This window comes from Herpailurus yagouaroundi, unplaced genomic scaffold, assembly GCF_014898765.1.
Source record: "Herpailurus yagouaroundi ecotype Mexico unplaced genomic scaffold, PumYag 163, whole genome shotgun sequence".
Classification (NCBI taxonomy): Eukaryota; Metazoa; Chordata; class Mammalia; order Carnivora; family Felidae; genus Herpailurus; species Herpailurus yagouaroundi.
This window is the reverse complement of record NW_024412404.1, coordinates 2,237,939-2,257,793: the sequence shown is the minus strand read 5'-3', so window position 1 is coordinate 2,257,793 and position 19,855 is coordinate 2,237,939. Positions and strand designations below refer to the sequence as shown.

The 19,855-nt window shown below is 41.0% G+C and overlaps 1 protein-coding gene across 17 annotated transcripts in view; it reads left to right on the top strand.

Moving 5' to 3' along the window:
• Positions 1-19,855, top strand: part of ANK3 (ankyrin 3) — a 344,583-nt gene that overhangs the window by 194,512 nt on the left and 130,216 nt on the right. For all 17 annotated transcript variants that reach the window (XM_040485091.1, XM_040485092.1, XM_040485096.1 and 14 more), the window contains 3 exons: positions 10,403-10,501; positions 19,095-19,193; positions 19,283-19,381. In XM_040485091.1, coding sequence (XP_040341025.1) covers positions 10,403-10,501; positions 19,095-19,193; positions 19,283-19,381 — 297 coding nt within the window. The remainder of the gene's footprint in view (positions 1-10,402; positions 10,502-19,094; positions 19,194-19,282; positions 19,382-19,855) is intronic.

Below are 19,855 nucleotides of genomic sequence, written 5' to 3'. Positions count from 1 at the left end.
TCTCCCACTCTAACCTCTTTTTTTTTTTTTTTCCTTCCCCTCCCCCATGGGTTCCTGTTAAGTTTCTCAGGATCCACATAAGACTGAAACCATATGGTATCTGTCTTTCTCTGTATGGCTTATTTCACTTAGCATCACACTCTCCAGTTCCATCCACGTTGCTACAAAAGGCCATATTTCATTTTTTCTCATTGCCACGTAGTATTCCATTGTGTATATAAACCACAATTTCTTTATCCATTCATCAGTTGATGGACATTTAGGCTCTTTCCATAATTTGGCTATTGTTGAGATGGCTGCTATGAACATTGGGGTACAAGTGCCCCTATGCATCAGTACTCCTGTATCCCTTGGATAAATTCCTAGCAGTGCTATTGCTGGGTCATAGGGTAGGTCTATTTTTAATTTTCTGAGGAACCTCCACACTGCTTTCCAGAGCGGCTGCACCAATTTTCATTCCCACCAACAGTGCAAGAGGGTTCCCGTTTCTCCACATCCTCGCCAGCATCTGTAGTCTCCTGATTTGTTCATTTTGGCCACTCTGACTGGCGTGAGGTGATACCTGAGTGTGGTTTTGATTTGTATTTCCCTGATCAGGAGTGACGTTGAGCATCTTTTCATGTGCCTGTTGGCCATCTGGATGTCTTCTTTAGAGAAATGTCTATTCATGTTTTCTGCCCATTTCTTCGCTGGGTTATTTGCTTTTCGGGTGTGGAGTTTGGTGAGCTCTTTATAGATTTTGGATACTAGCCCTTTGTCCGATATGTCATTTGCAAATATCTTTTCCCATTCCGTTGGTTGCCTTTTAGTTTTGTTGGTTGTTTCCTTTGCTGTGCAGAAGCTTTTGATCTTCATAAGGTCCCAGTAATTCACTTTTGCTTTTAATTCCCTTGCCTTTGGGGATGTGTCGAGTAAGAGATTGCTATGGCTGAGGTCAGAGAGGTCTTTTCCTGCTTTCTCCTCTAAGGTTTTGATGGTTTCCTGTCTCACATTCAGGTCCTTGATCCATTTTGAGTTTATTTTTGTGAATGGTGTGAGAAAGTGGTCTATTTTCAACCTTCTGCATGTTGCTGTCCAGTTCTCCCAGCACCATTTGTTAAAGAGGCGGTCTTTTTTCCATTGGATGTTCTTTCCTGCTTTGTCAAAGATGAGTTGGCCATACGTTTGTGGGTCTAGTTCTGGGTTTCTATTCTATTCCATGGGTCTATGTGTCTGTTTTTGTGCCAATACCATGCTGTCTTGATGATGACAGCTTTGTAGTAGAGGCTAAAGTCTGGGATTGTGATGCCTCCTGCTTTGGTCTTCTTCTTCAAAATTCCTTTGGCTATTCGGGGCCTTTTGTGGTTCCATATTAATTTTAGGATTGCTTGTTCTAGTTTCGAGAAGAATGTTAGTGCAATTTTGATTGGGATTGCATTGAATGTGTAGATAGCTTTGGGTAGTATTGACATTTTGACAATATTTATTCTTCCAATCCATGAGCAGGGAATGTCTTTCCATTTCTTTAAATCTTCTTCAATTTCCTTCATAAGCTTTCTATAGTTTTCAGCATACAGATCCTTTACATCTTTGGTTAGATTTATTCCTAGGTATTTTATGCTTCTTGGTGCAATTGTGAATGGGATCAGTTTCTTTGTCTTTCTGTTGCTTCATTGTTAGTGTATAAGAATGCAACTGATTTCTGTACATTGATTTTGTATCCTGCAACTTTGCTGAATTCATGGATCAGTTCTAGCAGACTTTTGGTGGAGTCTATCGGATTTTCCATGTATAATATCATGTCATCTGCAAAAAGCGAAAGCTTGACTTCATCTTTGCCAATTTTGATGCCTTTGATTTCCTGTTGTTGTCTGATTGCTGATGCTAGAACTTCCAGCACTATGTTAAACAACAGCGGTGAGAGTGGGTATCCCTGTCGTGTTCCTGATCTCAGGGAAAAAGCTCTCAGTTTTTCCCCGTTGAGGATGATGTTAGCTGTGGGCTTTTCATAAATGGCTTTTATGATGTGTAAGTATGTTCCTTCTATCCCAACTTTCTCAAGGGTTTTTATTAAGAAAGGGTGCTGGATTTTGTCAAAGGCCTTTTCTGCATCGATTGACAGGATCATATGGTTCTTCTCTTTTTTTTTGTTAATGTGATATATCACGTTGATTGATTTGCGAATGTTGAACCAGCCCTGCATCCCAGGAATGAATCCCACTTGATCATGGTGAATAATTCTTTTTATATGCCGTTGAATTCGATTTGCTAGTATCTTATTGAGAATTTTTGCATCCATATTCATCAGGGATATTGGCCTGTAGTTCTCTTTTTTTACTGGGTCTCTGTCTGGTTTAGGAATCAAAGTAATACTGTCTTCATAGAATGAGTCAGGAAGTTTTCCTTCCCTTTCTATTTCTTGGAATAGCTTGAGAAGGATAGGTATTATCTCTGCTTTAAACGTCTGGTAGAACTCCCCTGGGAAGCCATCTGGTCCTGGACTCTTATTTGTTGGGAGATTTTTGATAACCGATTCAATTTCTTCGCTGGTGATGGGTCTGTTCAAGCTTTCTATTTCCTCCTGATTGAGTTTTGGAAGAGTGTGGGCGTTCAGGAATTTGTCCATTTCTTCCAGGTTGTCCAATTTGTTGGCATATAATTTTTCATAGTATTCCTTGATAATTGTTTGTATCTCTGAGGGATTGGTTGTAATAATTCCATTTTCTTTTTTTTTTTTTTTCAACATTTATTTATTTTTGGGACAAAGAGAGACAGAGCATGAACGGGGGAGGGGCAGAGAGAGAGGGAGACACAGAATCGGAAACAGGCTCCAGGCTCTGAGCCATCAGGCCAGAGCCTGACGCGGGGCTCGAACTCACGGACCGCGCGATCGTGACCTGGCTGAAGTCGGACGCCCAACCGACTGCGCCACCCAGGCGCCCCAATAATTCCATTTTCATTCATGATTTTATCTATTTGGGTCATCTCCCTTTTCTTTTTGAGAAGCCTGGCTAGAGGTTTGTTAATTTTGTTTATTTTTTCAAAAAACCAACTCTTGGTTTCGTTGATCTGCTCTACAGTTTTTTTAGATTCTATATTGTTTATTTCTGCTCTGATCTTTATTATTTCTCCTTCTGCTGGGTTTAGGCTGCCTTTGCTGTTCTGTTTCTATTTCCTTTAGGTGTGCTGTTAGATTTTGTATTGGGGATTTTTCTTATTTCTTGAGATAGGCCTGGATTGCAATGTATTTTCCTCTCAGGACTGCCTTCACTGCGTCCCAAAGCGTTTGGATTGTTGTATTTTCATTTTCATTTGTTTCCATATATTGTTTAATTTCTTCTCTAATTGCCTGATTGACCCACTCATTCGTTAGTAGGGTGTTCTTTAACCTCCATGCTTTTGGAGGTTTTCCAGACTTTTTCCTGTGGTTGATTTCAAGCTTCATAGCATTGTGGTCTGAAAGTATGCATGGTATAATTTCAATTCTTGTAAACTTATGAAGGGCTGTTTTGTGACCCAGTATATGATCTATCTTGGAGAATGTTCCATGTGCACTCGAGAAGAAAGTATATTCTGTTGCTTTGGGATGCAGAGTTCTAAATATATCTGTCAAGTCCATCTGATCCAATGTCTCATTCAGGGCCCTTGTTTCTTTAATGACCGTGTGTCTAGATGATCTATCCATTTCTGTAAGTGGGGTGTTAAAGTCCCCTGCAATGACCACATTCTTATCAATAAGGTTGCTTATGTTTATGAGTAATTGTTTTATATATTTGGGGGCTCCGGTATTTGGCGCATAGACATTTATAATTGTTAGCTCTTCCTGATGGATAGACCCTGTCACTATTATATAATGTCCTTCTTCATCTCTTGTTACAGCCTTTAATTTAAAGTCTAGTTTGTCTGATATAAGTATGGCTACTCCAGCTTTCTTTTGGCTTCCAGTAGCATGATAAATAGTTCTCCATCCCCTCACTCTCAATCTAAAGGTGTCCTCAGGTCTAAAATGAGTCTCTTGTAGACAGCAAATAGATGGGTCTTGTTTTTTTATCCATTCTGATACCCTATGTCTTTTGGTTGGCGCATTTAATCCATTTACATTCAGTATTATTATAGAAAGATATGGGTTTAGAGTCATTGTGATGTCTGTATGTTTTATGCTTGTAGTGATGTCTCTGGTACTTTGTCTCACAGGGTCCCCCTTAGGATCTCTTGTAGGGCTGGTTTAGTGGTGATAAATTCCTTCAGTGTTTGTTTGTTTGGGAAGACCTTTATCTCTCCTTCTATTCTAAATGACAGACTTGCTGGATAAAGGATTCTCGGCTGCATATTTTTTTCTGTGTAGCACACTGAAAATCTCGTGCCAATTCTTTCTGGCCTGCCAAGTTTCAAAAGAGAGATCAGTCACGAGTCTTATAGGTCTCCCTTTATATGTGAGGGCACGTTTACCCCTTGCTGCTTTCAGAATTTTCTCTTTATCCTTGTATTTTGCCAGTTTCACTATGATATGTCGTGCAGAAGATCGATTCAAGTTACGTCTGAAGGGAGTTCTCTGTGCCTCTTGGATTTCAATACCTTTTTCCTTCCCCAGTTCAGGGAAGTTCTCAGCTATTATTTCTTCAAGTACCCCTTCAGCACCTTTCCCTCTCTCTTCCTCCTCTGGGATACCAATTATGCGTATATTATTTCTTTTTAGTGTATCACTTAGTTCTCTAATTTTCCCCTCATACACCTGGATTTTTTTTATCTCTCTTTTTCTCAGCTTCCTCTTTTCCCATAATTTTATCTTCTAGTTCACCTATTCTCTCCTCTGCCTCTTCAATCTGAGCCGTGGTGGTTTCCATTTTGTTTTACATTTCATTTAAAGCGTTTTTCAGCTCCTCGTGACTGTTCCTTAGTCCCTTGATCTCTGTAGCAGGAGATTCTCTGCTGTCAGCTATACTGTTTTCAAGCCCAGCGATTAATTTTATGACTATTATTCTAAATTCACTTTCTGTTATATTATTTAAATCCTTTTTGATCAGCTCATTAGCTGTTGTTATTTCCTGGAGATTCTTCTGAGGGGAATTCTTCCACTTGGTCATTTTGGATAGTCCCTGGCGTGGTGAGGACCTGCAGGGCACTTCCCCTGTGCTGTGGTGTATAACTGGAGTTGGTGGGCGGAGCCGCAGTCAGACCTGATGTCTGCCCCCAGCCCACCGCTGGGGCCACAGTCAGACTGGTGTGTGCCTTCTCTTCCCCTCTCCTAGGGGTGGGATTCACTGTGGGGTGGCATGGCCTGTCTGGGCTACTTGCACACTGCCAGGCTTGTGATGCTGGGGATCTGGCGTCTTAGCTGGGGTGGGTAGGCAAGGTGCACAGGGGCAGGAGGGGCAGGCTTAGCTCGCTTCTCCTTAGGTGATCCATTTCAGGAGGGGCCCTGTGGCAGCGAGAGGGAGTCAGATCCGCTGCCGGAGGTTTGGCTCCACAGAAACACAGAGTTGGGTGTTTGCGCACAGCGAGCAAGTTCCCTGGCAGGAACTGGTTCCCTTTGGGATTTTGGCTGGGGGATGGGCGGGGGAGATGGCGCTGGCGAGCACCTTTGTTCCCCACCAAACTGAGCTCTGTCCTCCGGGGGCTCAGCAGCTCTCCCTCCCTTTGTCCTCCAGCCTTCCCGCTTTCCGAGCAGAGCTGTTAACTTATGACCTCCCAGACGCTAAGTCGCGCTTGCTGTCGGAACACAGTCCGTCAGGCCCCTCTGCTTTTGCCAGCCAGACTCGGGGGCTCTGCTTGGCCGGCGAGCCGCCCCTCCGCCCGGGCTCCTTCCCGCCAGTCCGTGGAGCGCGCACCGCCTCGCCACCCTTCCTACCCTCTTCCGTGGGCCTCTCGTCTGCGCTTGGCTCCGGCGACTCCGTTCTGCTAATCCTCTGGTGGTTTTCTGGGTTATTTAGGCAGGTGTAGGTGGAATCTAAGTGATCAGCAGGACGCGCGGTGAGCCCAGAGTCCCCTACGCCGCCATCTTCCCTCCTCTCTTATCTTTTATTTTAAACATACCTTTTATCTGTGCATGTCTCTGTATTAATAGGAATCACAGAGCAATTTCAAACAGCCATTATAAACAGGATGGTTTTTGAATTTCAAGCGTTCAGATAGAGACCAAGCTTACGATAATTTGCTGCAAAATTCAACTTGTCTTAAAGACAAGGTAGAAGACCTGGTCTTCTCAAATTGAAGTACATTCTGGCATCCATTAGAGTCTATTTGAAGGGCCCAGAATACTGTATCTCACTAATTCTCTCAAAGGCAATATAGACCTTAACAACTGGTTAATAGGTGAATGTTTTCAGGAGATTTGATACCAAAGTATACTGTGACTTCTTTTTCTTTAAAATCCTCCAGTCAAACAAATAAAGAAATAAATAAAATCCTCCAATCAACTAGTTGCAATACATATCCAGCCTTGCATTTGCCTTAAAATCACAGACATTTTTTAGGCTGAAAATACTTCAGAAGTTCCCAGTGTTTGCTTTGATAGACTGGAAATTAGCAAGGAAATTCTGAGGACCAAAATTGTCCGCCATCCTCCAGGGAAAAAACCCTACATGAGCAGAGATACTTCCAGAGAAATTTTGAAAAGCAGATCAGTTGGCTTCCCATGAGCACATTAAAGTTAAGGAACTTTCAAGAACTTCACAGTACCAAGGAATGATCTAATATGAAGGCATTTGTAAATCTTTGCTTCCTTTCTCAGTTGCCATGTTCCATATAAAGTGTGAAGTAAGCCCTGATGTGAAAACAGAAAATGAGCAGAACATGTTATTCCATAAGGAAACTCTGACCATTTTCTGTCAGTTTTTCCTAAACTGCCAATTTTAAACATCATTTATTGTCTCTCCCTCCCTGTCCTACCTCCCCACTTAACACTAGATTTTATTTCCTTGTTAAAAAATAGATATTAAAAAGAAAGATTTAGCTTTTGTGAAAATTGATGTTGAACTAAATAGTTTATTGCTTTCACTTATTTCTTTTCTGACTAGTAATCAGTGGTTCCCAGTAGCTTCAAGGAAAAGAGACCATGACTAGCTACTAGTGAAGTTAGCTAGTGTTTGATTTCAGTTTCGCTTTTGATGTTCCTGCTTTCCCACATGGATTTTGTAGACCACAAGTAGCTCTATTCCTTTGTACCACTAATAGAATATTAAGCAGGGCTGTTGATATTCTGAGTTAGTGGTGTTCTCTTGTTCCAAATAACCGCCACTTTTTAAAATAAGCAATGGTTGAAACCTTATAAAAGATTAACAGGTAACCTCTGAATTCAAATGGGACTGTTGTAACCACCACATTATTATTTAAAAATCTTTTTAATGATGGGGTATCTGGGTGGCTCAGTCAGTTAGGTGTCCGACTTGGATCTCACGGTTCATGGATTCGAGCCCTGCATCAGGCTCTGTGCTGACAGCTCAGAGCTTGGAGCCTGCTTTGGATCCTGTGTCTCATTTGTTCTCTCTGACCCTCCCCCGCTTGTGCATGCTCTCCCTCTCTCTCAAAATTAAATAAATAAACTTAAAAAAAAATAACAAAATAAAATCTTTTAAATGAAAATCATGAACATAAAAATAAGTTTCTTTTTAGCATATTTTATCTAAAGATGTTTGCTTTTTATCTTCTGATTTAATCATCTAGTGGATGATTCAGTGCTAGACGCTAGACACTGGTTATAAAAAGATTAAGGATACAGTATTTGCCTCAACAAGGTCACAGTGGTTTGAGGAAGACAGACAAGGAAACAGAATTTATTTTTTTTTTTAATTTTTTTTTAACGTTTATTTATTTTTGAGACAGAGAGAGAGAGAGAGAGAGAGAGAGCATGAACGGGGGAGGGGCAGAGAGAGAGGGAGACACAGAACCGGAAGCAGGCTTCAGGCTCCGAGGTATCAGCCCAGAGCCGGACGCAGGGCTCGAACGCACGGACCGTGAGATCGTGACCTGAGCTGAAGTCAGACGCTTAACCAACTGAGCCACCCAGGTGCCCCAAGGAAACAGAATTTAAATGCAGGATTATGATGCTCTTAATAGAGGTGAGCACATAGAAGGTGTGCACATAAATGTAACAATGAGGCCCTTTGTGAGACAAGGACAGACAGTGAAGTCCAGGAAGGCTGTGAGTGACTCCATGGTACAGGCAGAGTGGGTAACCCATGAGGCAGCATGAACACGGGGGAACACGAGAAAGTAAGGCCCATGCCACAGTACCTTTCCCAAACTTTGCTGAGAAACACTCAGTAAAGTATCTTCAAAAGTCTTAAAAAGTCTCAAACTTAGAATAGGTAACCTCTACAAAATACTATGGCTGAAAATATTTGTTTCCTCTAAAGTAGAACATGGAGGGGGTGGGGGTATGGGTGAAACAGGGATTAAGGAGGGCACTTGTTGTGATAAGCACTGGCTGATGTATGGAAGTGTTGAATCACTATATTGTATACATGAAACTTATAGAACACTGTGTACTAACTGGAATTAAAAATAATAAATAAATAAATAAATAAATAAATAAATAAAGTAGAACATGGAACATTGTTCTAAGATTATGTCAGTGTTGGGTGGTGCCAGTCTTGGCCCCAGCTTATTTTTCTTGGACTTCAACTGAGTGCATTGGTCCTCCTTTTCATATTTCCTCTCTTTTCAGTTTGAGTGGGCTTCCTCCCAAATTCTGTAAATAGTTAAAAAGCCGAGAGCAAGTGAGTCTTCCTGAATCCTATAATCTGTTTGATGGGACAGCAACCCCTGAATAAGTCATGTACGGCATCTAGAGGGCTCTGTGCCCTCGCTGGTGTTGTCCCTGATTCACTCCTCTCCTCTGACAAATGCCATGGCCGAGGCTCCCGTTGCACAGATGCTAGAGGAAGAGAAGGAAGGCCTCCAGGACTCAGATACTAACCTCCATGCTCGTACTGGGGGAAAGAAAACAATCTGCAAGCACACCAAGTTACTCTTTCCTAAATATTATTCATGAAAAGACACTTTACAACTACAGAGGATTTTTAAACTTGTGTACAGTCTTGGTGATTTTTTCTTGGCCATTAGAACAACCAGGTAGCCTGCACATTCTGTTGTAGACTCAGTTTCAAATGTTCAGTCTCATTAAACACATACACCATTCAAATGACCTGGAAATTCTCATGGTACAGCATTCATTTTGCATTTCGAGGCCATCTTTCCTACCCAGAAACAACATACAGAACATATTTATCAGCTGTGGGTATTAATATTCGGTGAAGAAAATATTATCATCATATGTCAATACTTAATTTTATAACCAACTTTTCTTTTAATTCTGATAAAGCTAGTGCCAATGGTCATGTGTTGAAATTCCTGCATAATTTTGCAAAAAAATTCTCTAGGTGTCTTTTTGGTAAATATTTATTTACTTATTTTTGAGTATAGTTGACATACAATCTCACATTAGTTTCAGATGTACAACTTAGTGGTTTGACAAGTTTATACATCATGCTGTGCTCGCTACAAGTTTAGCTACCATCTCTGTCCTGTCACAACACTATTATAATATTATTCACTGTATTCCATATGCTGTGCCTTTTATTCCCATGACTTATTCATTTCATAACTGGAAGCCTGTGTCTCCCACTCCCCTTCACCCATTTTGCACAATCTCTCACTCCCCCTTCCCTGTGGCAACCATCAGTTTGTTTTCTGTTTTAACAGACCCGATTCTGCTTTTGTTTACTCATTTAAAATTAACAACAACAAAACATTTTTGTTAATTCATTTAAAAATTGTTTTCTTTGTGGAAGTATGTTAAGGCAAATCCCAGACATTATATCATTTTATATCTTTTTTTTAAAGCCTCTAGTTTTAACAAGTGAACACTGGAGTATGTAGTAGGAAAATGGTATAATGTCTGGGATTTGCCTTAAAATACGTCCACAAAGAAAAGAATGAACAGGAAGTAGGGCTGGATGAAGCAAATGTAGGAAAACCTTGATAAACCATAGAGTCTGTGGTGAGTCCACAAGGTTCAGTCCATTCCCTCCACTTCTGAGAATGTTTGAAATTTTCATGAAGCCTGCAGATAACAGTGTTGCCACGGTGCCAATAAACATATTTTGTAGATTTTTTTTAACGTAAGAATTCTAGGCTTGGGCACCTGGGTGGCTTAGTCTGTTGAGCATCCGACTTCGGTTCAAGTCATGATCTCACAGTTCGTGAGTTCAGGCCCCACATTGGGCTATGTGCTGACAGCTCAGGGCCTGCTTGAATCCTCTGCCCCTCCTCCACTCATGCTCTTCCTCTCAAACATTTAAAATTTTTTTTTTAATTTAAGAATTCAAGGCTTAGTCTCCTACAATTCATAAATTGTTGCTCATACATGCCATGTGTGCTATATTACCTTCTCTAAAATGACTGTACTTTGAATCTTTTGCAGAATGGCCTGACCCCACTCCATTTGGCTGCTCAAGAAGACAGAGTGAATGTGGCTGAAGTCCTCGTAAACCAAGGGGCAAATGTGGATGCCCAGACAAAGGTATACAAAAAAGAATGTGTCGTTTGGTGACTCCTATATGGAAACAAGTACAATTTGATGGGGGGAGAATAAATTTTCCATCATATCTTTTATACATAGCATGTCAAACATAAATCTGTGCAAAGGACACCAAAGCCTCTGGTTATAGTGTCCCAGATGCTTTATGTCTTTAATGGCCTGGGCACTTTATCCCAGCTGCCTATAGATATCCACCCATGTTAACAGTATTTATCCTTGTGATAACAAATCGGTCCTCCAAGGACAGAGTGTAAAATCTTGGACCTTTTTTAGCTTTTGTGACTGACTTTAAAAACGCATCCAGAAAAATTTATCAGTAATTTGTGACCATTAACTTTGTTCAGACATAGTCTATTAAAAAAAAGGATAAGTTTTATTCAGTTATTCCTCACTTGCTAAAATCTTTATGGTATGTGTGGTCACTAGCATCTCCCTCTCTCCCTCTCTCTCTCTCTTTCTCTCAAATAGCTCTTTTCAGAAAGAAAACAATACTGATTAATATCTTATCATTACACAATTTCAAACTCAGATAAGAAAAATGGATGTTTTGTGTCATCAGACATAGGACTTCACATTAACCCCATTTCTCTGAGCATTTATTTTGCACTTAATTTTGCTACCTCTTCATGGCAAACTTGTTTTATCTACTCTAAAATATAACTCTTGTTTCTTTCCATATATCATATTTTTGACACAAAAATGAATGCTTATTAAATATTGTGAATACAAGGGCACCTGGGTGGCTCAGTTGGTTGAGCATCTGATTCTTGATTCTCTCTCTCTCTCTCTCTCTTTCTTTTCCTCTGCCTCTCTTCCTCACCGTCTCTCTCAAATTAAAAACATAAAAATAAATAAATAAATAAAGTTGTATCAAGCCTTGCACTGGGCTCTGTGCTATGCATGGAGCCTGCTTGGTATTCTCTCTCCCTCTCTGTCTGCCCCTTTCTCTGCTCTTGAACACATGCTGTCTCTCTCTCTCTCTCTCTCTCTAAAAATGAAAAATTGTGAATACAAACATTTTGTATATAATATGTATAGATTCTGAGGTGTATATATAAATACTGAAGATGCTAACAAATATAGAAGTATCACCAGGAATTAGCCAAGTCAAAAGATATTCAGGGGCACCTGGGTGGCTCAGTTGGTTGACCGCCTGACTCTTGATTTCAGCTCAAGTCATGATCCCAGGGTCATGGGATCAAGCCCCCCATTGGTCTCTGCACTAAGCATGGAGCCTGCTTAAGATTCTCTCCTCTCTCTCTCTCTCTCTCTCTCTCTCTCTCTCTCTCTCTCTCTTCCTCTGCCTCTCTTCCTCACCCTCTCTATCAAATTAAAAACATAAAAAATAAAGTGGCATTCAGACATCAAAATCAGACTGGATTTGCCAGACAAGCACAGAGGGAACAGCCCTGAGTAGACTACACCCTTTGGACATTGTTCGGCTGTCTGTGGCAGTGGCTGCTCCACCCATACTGTGTTCTATTAAAAAGAAGCTGCCTGAAAGAGATCTGACCAGGCAAGATCCTGTCTGTGCTTTAAAGTTTGTGTTAAAGCAGTAAAGCAAGTATCATTGTCCCTGGTCAGGACAGCCCGAGGTGGAACTGGGAGGTAGGCAAACTCCCCTCTGCCTCCCTTTCTGAAATTTCTGTGGTCTTGAGGTCTCCACAACCTCACTTGGTAGCCAGCTTGCTCAGCAATCCCTCCACTCTATTTCCCTTCCTTTCTAAAAATTCTCATGATCCTCAGTCTTGAGTGCTTTCCTAGGTAGCTGAGTATTTAACAGAGAAACCATTAAAGGCACTGGCAGCAGCTGGATGGTTTCTTGCTACTACTCTCCATTCGAAAAATAAAAGCATTTTTATGGGGCGCCTGGGTGGCGCAGTCGGTTAAGCCTCCGACTTCAGCCAGGTCACGATCTCGCGGTCCGTGAGTTCGAGCCCCGCGTCAGGCTCTGGGCTGATGGCTCAGAGCCTGGAGCCTGTTTCCGATTCTGTGTCTCCCTCTCTCTCTGCCCCTCCCCCGTTCATGCTCTGTCTCTCTCTGTCCCAAAAATAAATAAAAAGTTGAAAAAAAAAATTTAAAAAAAAAATAAAAGAAAAATAAAAGCATTTTTAATTCTAAAAAAAGAATCAGACTGACTTTAGCTTACCATCTTTATTTTACTTATGGTAAATATATTCATCTTGTGTTGTTTTATTTACACACACAAACACAGACTTAAACACGTTTTTTGGTTACCTCTCTCTTTACAGAGTAAAGATTCCAGGAAGCACAGTCAGGGTTAAGTTTCTCCATATGTTTTTGCCCCTGCACATCCAAAGCATATACTATAATTCAGTCAGGAAGTGTGGCAATGATTCTCCGGGACAGGTGGGGAGGCAGGACATGGTGCGATGCGTCTTCTTGCACACGTGGCCCCTGGGCTTAAGGTTCTTAGTCCTCTACCAGGGTTTCCTCCTAACCCAGCCCACCTTAGGTCATGATCATTTTTGTACCTGGTATAATATTTATGAAGCATGTTCCCTTTCCTGCCCTTTACAAGTGATGCACTTTGAAAAGCACCTCTCGGGGCGCCTGGGTGGCTCAGTCAGTTAAGCGTCCGACTTCAGCTCAGGTCATGATCTTGCAGTCTGTGAGTTCGAGCCCCGCGTCGGGCTCTGTGCTGACAGCTCAGAGCCTGGAGCCTGTTTCAGATTCTGTGTCTCCCTCTCTCTCTGGCCCTCCCCCGTTCATACTCTGTCTCTCTCTGTCTCAAAAATAAATAAACGTTAAAAAAAAATTTGAAAAGCACCTCTCTGCCTCCTACAGATTCTTTTCCCTTTCTTTTTCTTCTCAGCAAAGATCATAGCACCAAGAAAGCCCTGAGGCTGTGATCATACTATAGCTGAATAGAGCAGAAGTGCAGAGAGATAGGTTGTTGGGATTTGCCTTCTGATCTTGTGAATAAGTTTATTCTATGAATGTCCAAATTCTTATTGGTGAAGATGATGTCTCGAGATAAGCAGCCTACAGTTGGAAAGTATAGTACCGTCAGATTCAGGCTTAAATTTAAAAAATGATAATCATGAAAACATGGAAAACACTTCTCTCTTGTGGGAAAAATACCTGAAAATCCTGGTAACAGCTTTTGCAGCCTTCCCACTGGGCTTGCTGACCTTCTCCACGTCCAGCTCTGTATTTGAAGTTCACCAAATCAGTTCAGACTAAATTGTGCTGCTGGCCACAGGGTTTAATATTTAGTGCTGTTCAGATGAAATAAAGCTATTCCTTTCACTTTTTAAAAGAATAATCTCCTGAAGCATTTTATTTAGACCATCCAAATGCACTGATTCTCAGGGGTACTAATTAGCAAATTAATAGTTAAATTATATTTCTTTAAATGTGTGTAAAATAATGAAAAAATGTATTTGATGCTCATTTCACGTTCATTTTTTTGAGCTCTTACTACTTGCCAAGTTCTCAACAGGGTGATATATTCCTTGATCTCTTTATAGTCTAGAAAAGAAGACATATGATAATAAAAATAATAATAAGATAGTAATAATATAATATAACAATGTATAATTATATATAATAATATAATAAAATGTATTACCCACCTTCTCTGTATCAGGTATTAATTTCTTTCCTTTATTAATTAGTTTAATCCATACAACTACCCTAGGAGGTGGGAGAAATTAGTATCCCTGTCCCTCAGAGGAAACTGAGGTACAGACAAGTAATTACTTATACAAGGTCACATAGGTAATTGGTACAAAGCCTGAATTTGACCCCATATATAAATTAGTAATTTTAGAACTATTGGAATTAACTGAATTATTTCACAAAGGTTGGGAATGTAGGAGGGAGCTATAACTGGTTCAGTATCACAGAAACATGAGAAAAAATTGGGGGCATGTCCCAAGATACTGCTAGAAGATTAAGATTTCAGAGGGCCTGGGTGGCTCAGTTGGTTAAGCATGTGACTTTGGCTCAGGTCATGATCTTGTGGTTTGTGAGTTTAAGCCCTGCGTCAGGCTCTGTGCTGACAATGCAGAGCCTGAAGCCTGCTTCAGATTCTGTGTCTCTCTCTCTGCCCCTCCCCAGTTCATGCTCTCTCTCTCTCCTTCTCTCACATACACACACACTCTCTCTCTATTTCTCTGTCAAAAATAATAAATAATAAAATTAAGTTTTAAATAATAAAAAAAAATATTTTCAAAGATTTCAGAGGGCCTTAATGTGCCAGGCAAAGTAAGTTCAGCTTTTTATCCTGTTTGCACTGGGAAGCCATGGAAGGTTTTAAACAGAAGAGTGGTAAGATCAGACATCGGGTTTAGAAAGAGCCTAAGAGATAGTGCAAAAACTAAGTAGGTCAAAGGAGTTTGGAGGAGGGGCATTTGAAGGCTGTTACTAAGGTCTAGATGGAGAATAAAGAAGACCTCTGCTTAGGGGCAGATGGGAAATTGATGAACAAGGGAGAAATTTAAGAAATACTTAAATAAGTATTGGGGTGCCTGGATGGCTCAGTCCAACTCTTGATTTCGGCTCAGGTCATGATCCCAGGGTCATGGGATCAAGCTCCGCATCAGGCTCTGTGTTAAGTGTAGAACCTGCTTAGGATTCTCTCTTTCTCTCCTTCGGTCCCTCTCCCCTGTGTTCTCTCTTTCTCTCTCTCTCTCTCTCTCTCTCTCTCTCTGTCTGTCTCTCACTGAGAAACAATGTGGTGGAAATCAAAGAACAAATCCTGGGATCAATGATGTTTTAAAAAAGCTCTTTGTGAAGATATCTTACAGTCTTCCATGGGTCTTCATCTGCCATATTGTTAAGTACTCCTTAGTATAACATGTGACGATAGTCTTTCATACACATACAACAATCAACACATAAAAATTGAAAAAAAAAATTCTACCTGAAATAAAATCAAGGAGTAGTCATAGCTGTGAATGGGTGTGTTCACTGAGGAAGACTATGCCAAGAGTAAGGAAGGCTAAGGATGGACTCGTAGATAGAGAACCACAGATTTTAGGAGGTTGGGAGTGAAGTGTGGCTTTCTTACTCCTCTCTCCCAAACCCCGTTTGAGCAGATGCACCTAACTCAGTAAAATAAGGTGCTACGGCACCATGGATCAAAAATGCCAGAATCTCCATCTGCACCTGTTTGCTCTTCATATACAAATGCAACCTCTTGGTATTGCCTAAAGGAGAAGGCTTAACTCCCACTTATAATGATGGTATAAGTAGGCAACAGTGGAAAAAGAGGCAGAGACTGCTCAGTTAGCTGAACTGTGATTATTTCTTAGCTATTCCAGACAGAATAGTCGGTCTTTCCAAAATTGATTGCTGCTAGTTGGAAAGAATTTCTCAAATCACATCCCTCTGAGCATATTTATGCAAGGTACCATTTAATGTGGGCATTTTATGACTCTCAATGAATGGAAAAGCCCCAATTTGGTTTCTCTAAATGCAAAATAAATCTTCTTGACGATGCACATGTATTTTTAATAAAATACTTAAATGCTTGTGGAGCACTGAGAATACCAGTGTCTTAGAGTATAACAAACAGGGAAGAGATTGGGAGGAATGAGCTCAGAGATTTAATGCATAGGTGGTGTAGAGGAGGGACCAGATCAGACAGGCCCTAATAGCCCATCACAATGACTTAGGGTTTTACTAGGAATGAGATGAGAAGCTATGACAATGAGTAGAAATTGTACATTAAAATACTTAAAATCAGGGCTCCTGGGTGGCTCAGTAAGCTAAGCATCCAACTCTTGATTTTGGCTCAGGTCATGATCTCACCGTTCATGAGATTGAGCCTCACGCCTCTCCCTCCCTCTCTCTGCCCCTCCCCTGCTCATGCTCACGCTCTCTTTCTCTCTCTCTCTCTCTCCCCCCCTCCCCTTCTCCTTCTCCCTCTCTCCCTCTCTCTCTCAAAATAAATAAATAAATAAAATACTTAAAATGATTCAATTTCTTTAAAAAATCTAATTAATAGATGTAGTACAATAGCCATTGGAAACTGCTGCATTATTGCTTAGGCACATTGACTCAAAACATGAAAAGTTTCTTAATATTTAGATTTTAAAAATATTTTCTATATGTTTTTTTAGCTTGGGATTAATCCTCCACCACTAAAGTTGGGAGTAATGTTACTTCAGTTAAGCTAATTGTACTGAGAACTGATTAGAGAAAATTATTTCCATGCCTCCTACACTAAGCACCATTCTGATTTCTAATGCAGTATCCTGAGCTCCTCAGCATCAAGAAAGAAGTCTGCAGGATGCCTGAATGGCTCAGTCAGTTAAGCATCTGACTCTTGATTTCGGTTCAGGTCATGATCTCACAGTTTGTGAGTTTGTGAGTTCAAGCCCCACATCGGGCTCTGTGCTGACAGCATGGAGCCTGCTTGGGATTTTCTGTCTTTCTCTCTCTCTCTCTCTCTCTCTCTCTCTCTCTCTCTCTCAAAAATAAATAAACAAGAAAGAAAGAAAGAAAGAAAGAAAGAAAGAAAGAAAGAAAGAAAGACAAAGGAAAGAAAAAGAAAGAAAGAAAGAAAGAAAGAAAGAAAGACAGACAAAGGAAAGAAAGAGGAAAGAAAGAAAGAAAGAAAGAAGAAAGAAAGAAAGAAAGAAAGAAAGAGAAGGGTGCCTGTAAAGTAGGCAAGTCAGTTCTGGTCACCAAAACATGATCTTCTTCATCATGCATGGAGCAGCTTTGGGGTTTCCATATGACTCCCATACAAGTGGTTATGCTGAGCTTTATCAGTGGGAGTCCAGGCAGTGTGCGAGCACTGACAGCTCCGTTTGTGGAACAGAATGTGACCAGAGTAAGCTCTTTAGGGCATCACGTCCCTGGTGAGATGTCTTCACCTTCCACAATCAGCCATGGCCTGGACATTCCCTTTTCAAATTCAAATATACCCATTTGTAACATGTCTTCGTCAGATGGGGCCGCTATAACGAGAATACCATAGAGTGGACAAACTTCCATTTCTCACAGTTCTGAAAGTTGGGAAGTCCAAGATCAAAGTGCCAGCAGATCCCTTGTGTGGTAAGGGACCTCTTGCTGGTTTGCAGATCTCTATCTCATACCTTCTTGTTGTAATCTTCACATGGCAGAGGGCAGAGAGAAGAGGCGAGCTCTCTCCCCTCTTCCTGTAAGGGCACTAATTCCATTCATGAGGACTCCACCTAATTACCTGTGACCTAAGTACCTGCCAAAGGCCACATCTCCAAATGCCATCACACTGGGGGTTGGGGTTTCAGCATATGAATTTAGGGGGACACAGACATTCAGTCTGTAGCATGGAGTCACCATAAAGATACAATAGTGCATTGCACATGAGATACAGATCCTTGAAACCATGGACCCCCATGTTCCCCTGCCCCCCTCGTGCATACTGAGAAATGGTTTTAAAACTCTATGCTCTTCCTTGTGGTGATCTGGTGCTGCCAGTGTCCTCATAAACAGAGATTGATTGTGGGCACTGAAATGACATGGTGGTGTCTCTTGCAATGTGGCCATCTAGACGAGTATCTGGATATCCTTATTTTAAACACATAGTTATACACACATATATATGATACATATATAATCATATATATGTGTAAAAATACATTTTTAATAGATAGGACTTATGTCCTTCAGCGGTCAGAGGATATTAATTTGGGAAACAACTTACTGCTTTGTGTAAATCAGTTGTTTTCAAATTATGGTACTCTAGCTAGTTGGGCAGCAGCCTTTAGCTACAGCATATACACCCAGATCAAGTTCATGAGTCCCAGACCTCCTGAAGACCAGCCTCTTCGGCTTTAGTGGTTCTGTGCTTCCCACCTCTGTCATGCGTTCTGATGCTCATCCACTGCCTGGCATTATCATTAAGCCACTTTGTGTTTTTTTTCTACCTCAGTTTTATGCTTTTAGAGAATAGAGTGTTCATCTTATGTGGATCCTGAGAAACTTAACAGGAACCCATGGGGGAGGGGAAGGAAAAAAAAAAGAGGCTAGAGTGGGAGAGAGAGCCAAAGCATAAGAGACTCTTAAAAACTGAGAACAAACTGAGGGCTGATGGGGGGTGGGAGGGAGGGGAGGGTGGGTGATGGGTATTGAGGAGGGCACCTGTTGGGATGAGCACTGGGTGTTGTATGGATACCAATTTGACAATAAATTTCATATATTTAAAAAAAAGAGAGAGAATAGAGTGTTCTGTAAATCCTAGTCCACATCTGTCTGCAGAACACTCTCCCTAACCCTCCCCCAGAGCCACACCATCACTCTGTCCAGACTGCCGGCTGTGCCATGTTTACTTCCTATCTTGAAAAGTTGGTGTGAGAATAAAATGAGTTGATGCAAGAGAGAGTCCTTTGGGAAGTTCCTAACTACTTACATGTGACATGGTACTATTTTTTAGTACCCCCCCCCACACACACACACACTCTCTCTCTCACACACACACACACATACACACATGGGGAAAACACTTATTTTTTGCCATCTCAAAAAGACAGGTTAAATAATACTTTTGCTTCTATTTAGGGTAGCTGTTACTAAAAGTATACTTATGAGGTTTCTTTTCTAAAAAATATAACTACAGATGGGATACACACCTCTCCATGTGGGCTGCCACTATGGAAACATCAAGATTGTTAACTTCCTGCTCCAGCATTCTGCAAAAGTTAATGCCAAAACAAAGGTAAACTCTTTTCTCCTTTGTATCCACCAAAGTCATTGATTTTTGTGTCCAAGGAAGTAAATGTCTTTTCTTCCACCTTCCTTCTGCAGAATGGGTATACGCCGTTACATCAAGCAGCTCAGCAGGGACACACACATATAATAAATGTCTTGCTTCAGAACAACGCTTCCCCCAATGAACTCACTGTGGTAAGGGGGAAGGGAAGGGAAGAGGGAGGCTAAGGGAGGAGGGAGGAGATGAACCTGGATACTGGAATCTTCTTACATTTTTTATCGGGCACCAATGTTGCTGTTTTACTTTCATTGATAGGTATAAACAGAGCATTCAGTGGAATGCAGGGCAGAGACAATAGCTATATTGTGAGCTGTCCAGAGAGAGAAAGATGTAATTAGATGTTTCATACTTAGAAACTACAAATCCATTGCCAACTAGTAGGAAATACATATATAAAATGAAAAATGTTTGTTTCTTTGATGATTTAGAACGTTAATAAGCCTCTTGGGTTCCGTGTGTAGAAGCCGAGTCTCTGCTGCGTGAGTGGGAACAGGTTAGGTGGGTTTTGTGCAAGGTATGTGTCTAATGAAATAGTGTTTTGTGTATGACAGTGGGTGGGGCCAATGAGACACTCGCCTTCTGTTTAGTATGGGTGAAACATGTGGGAG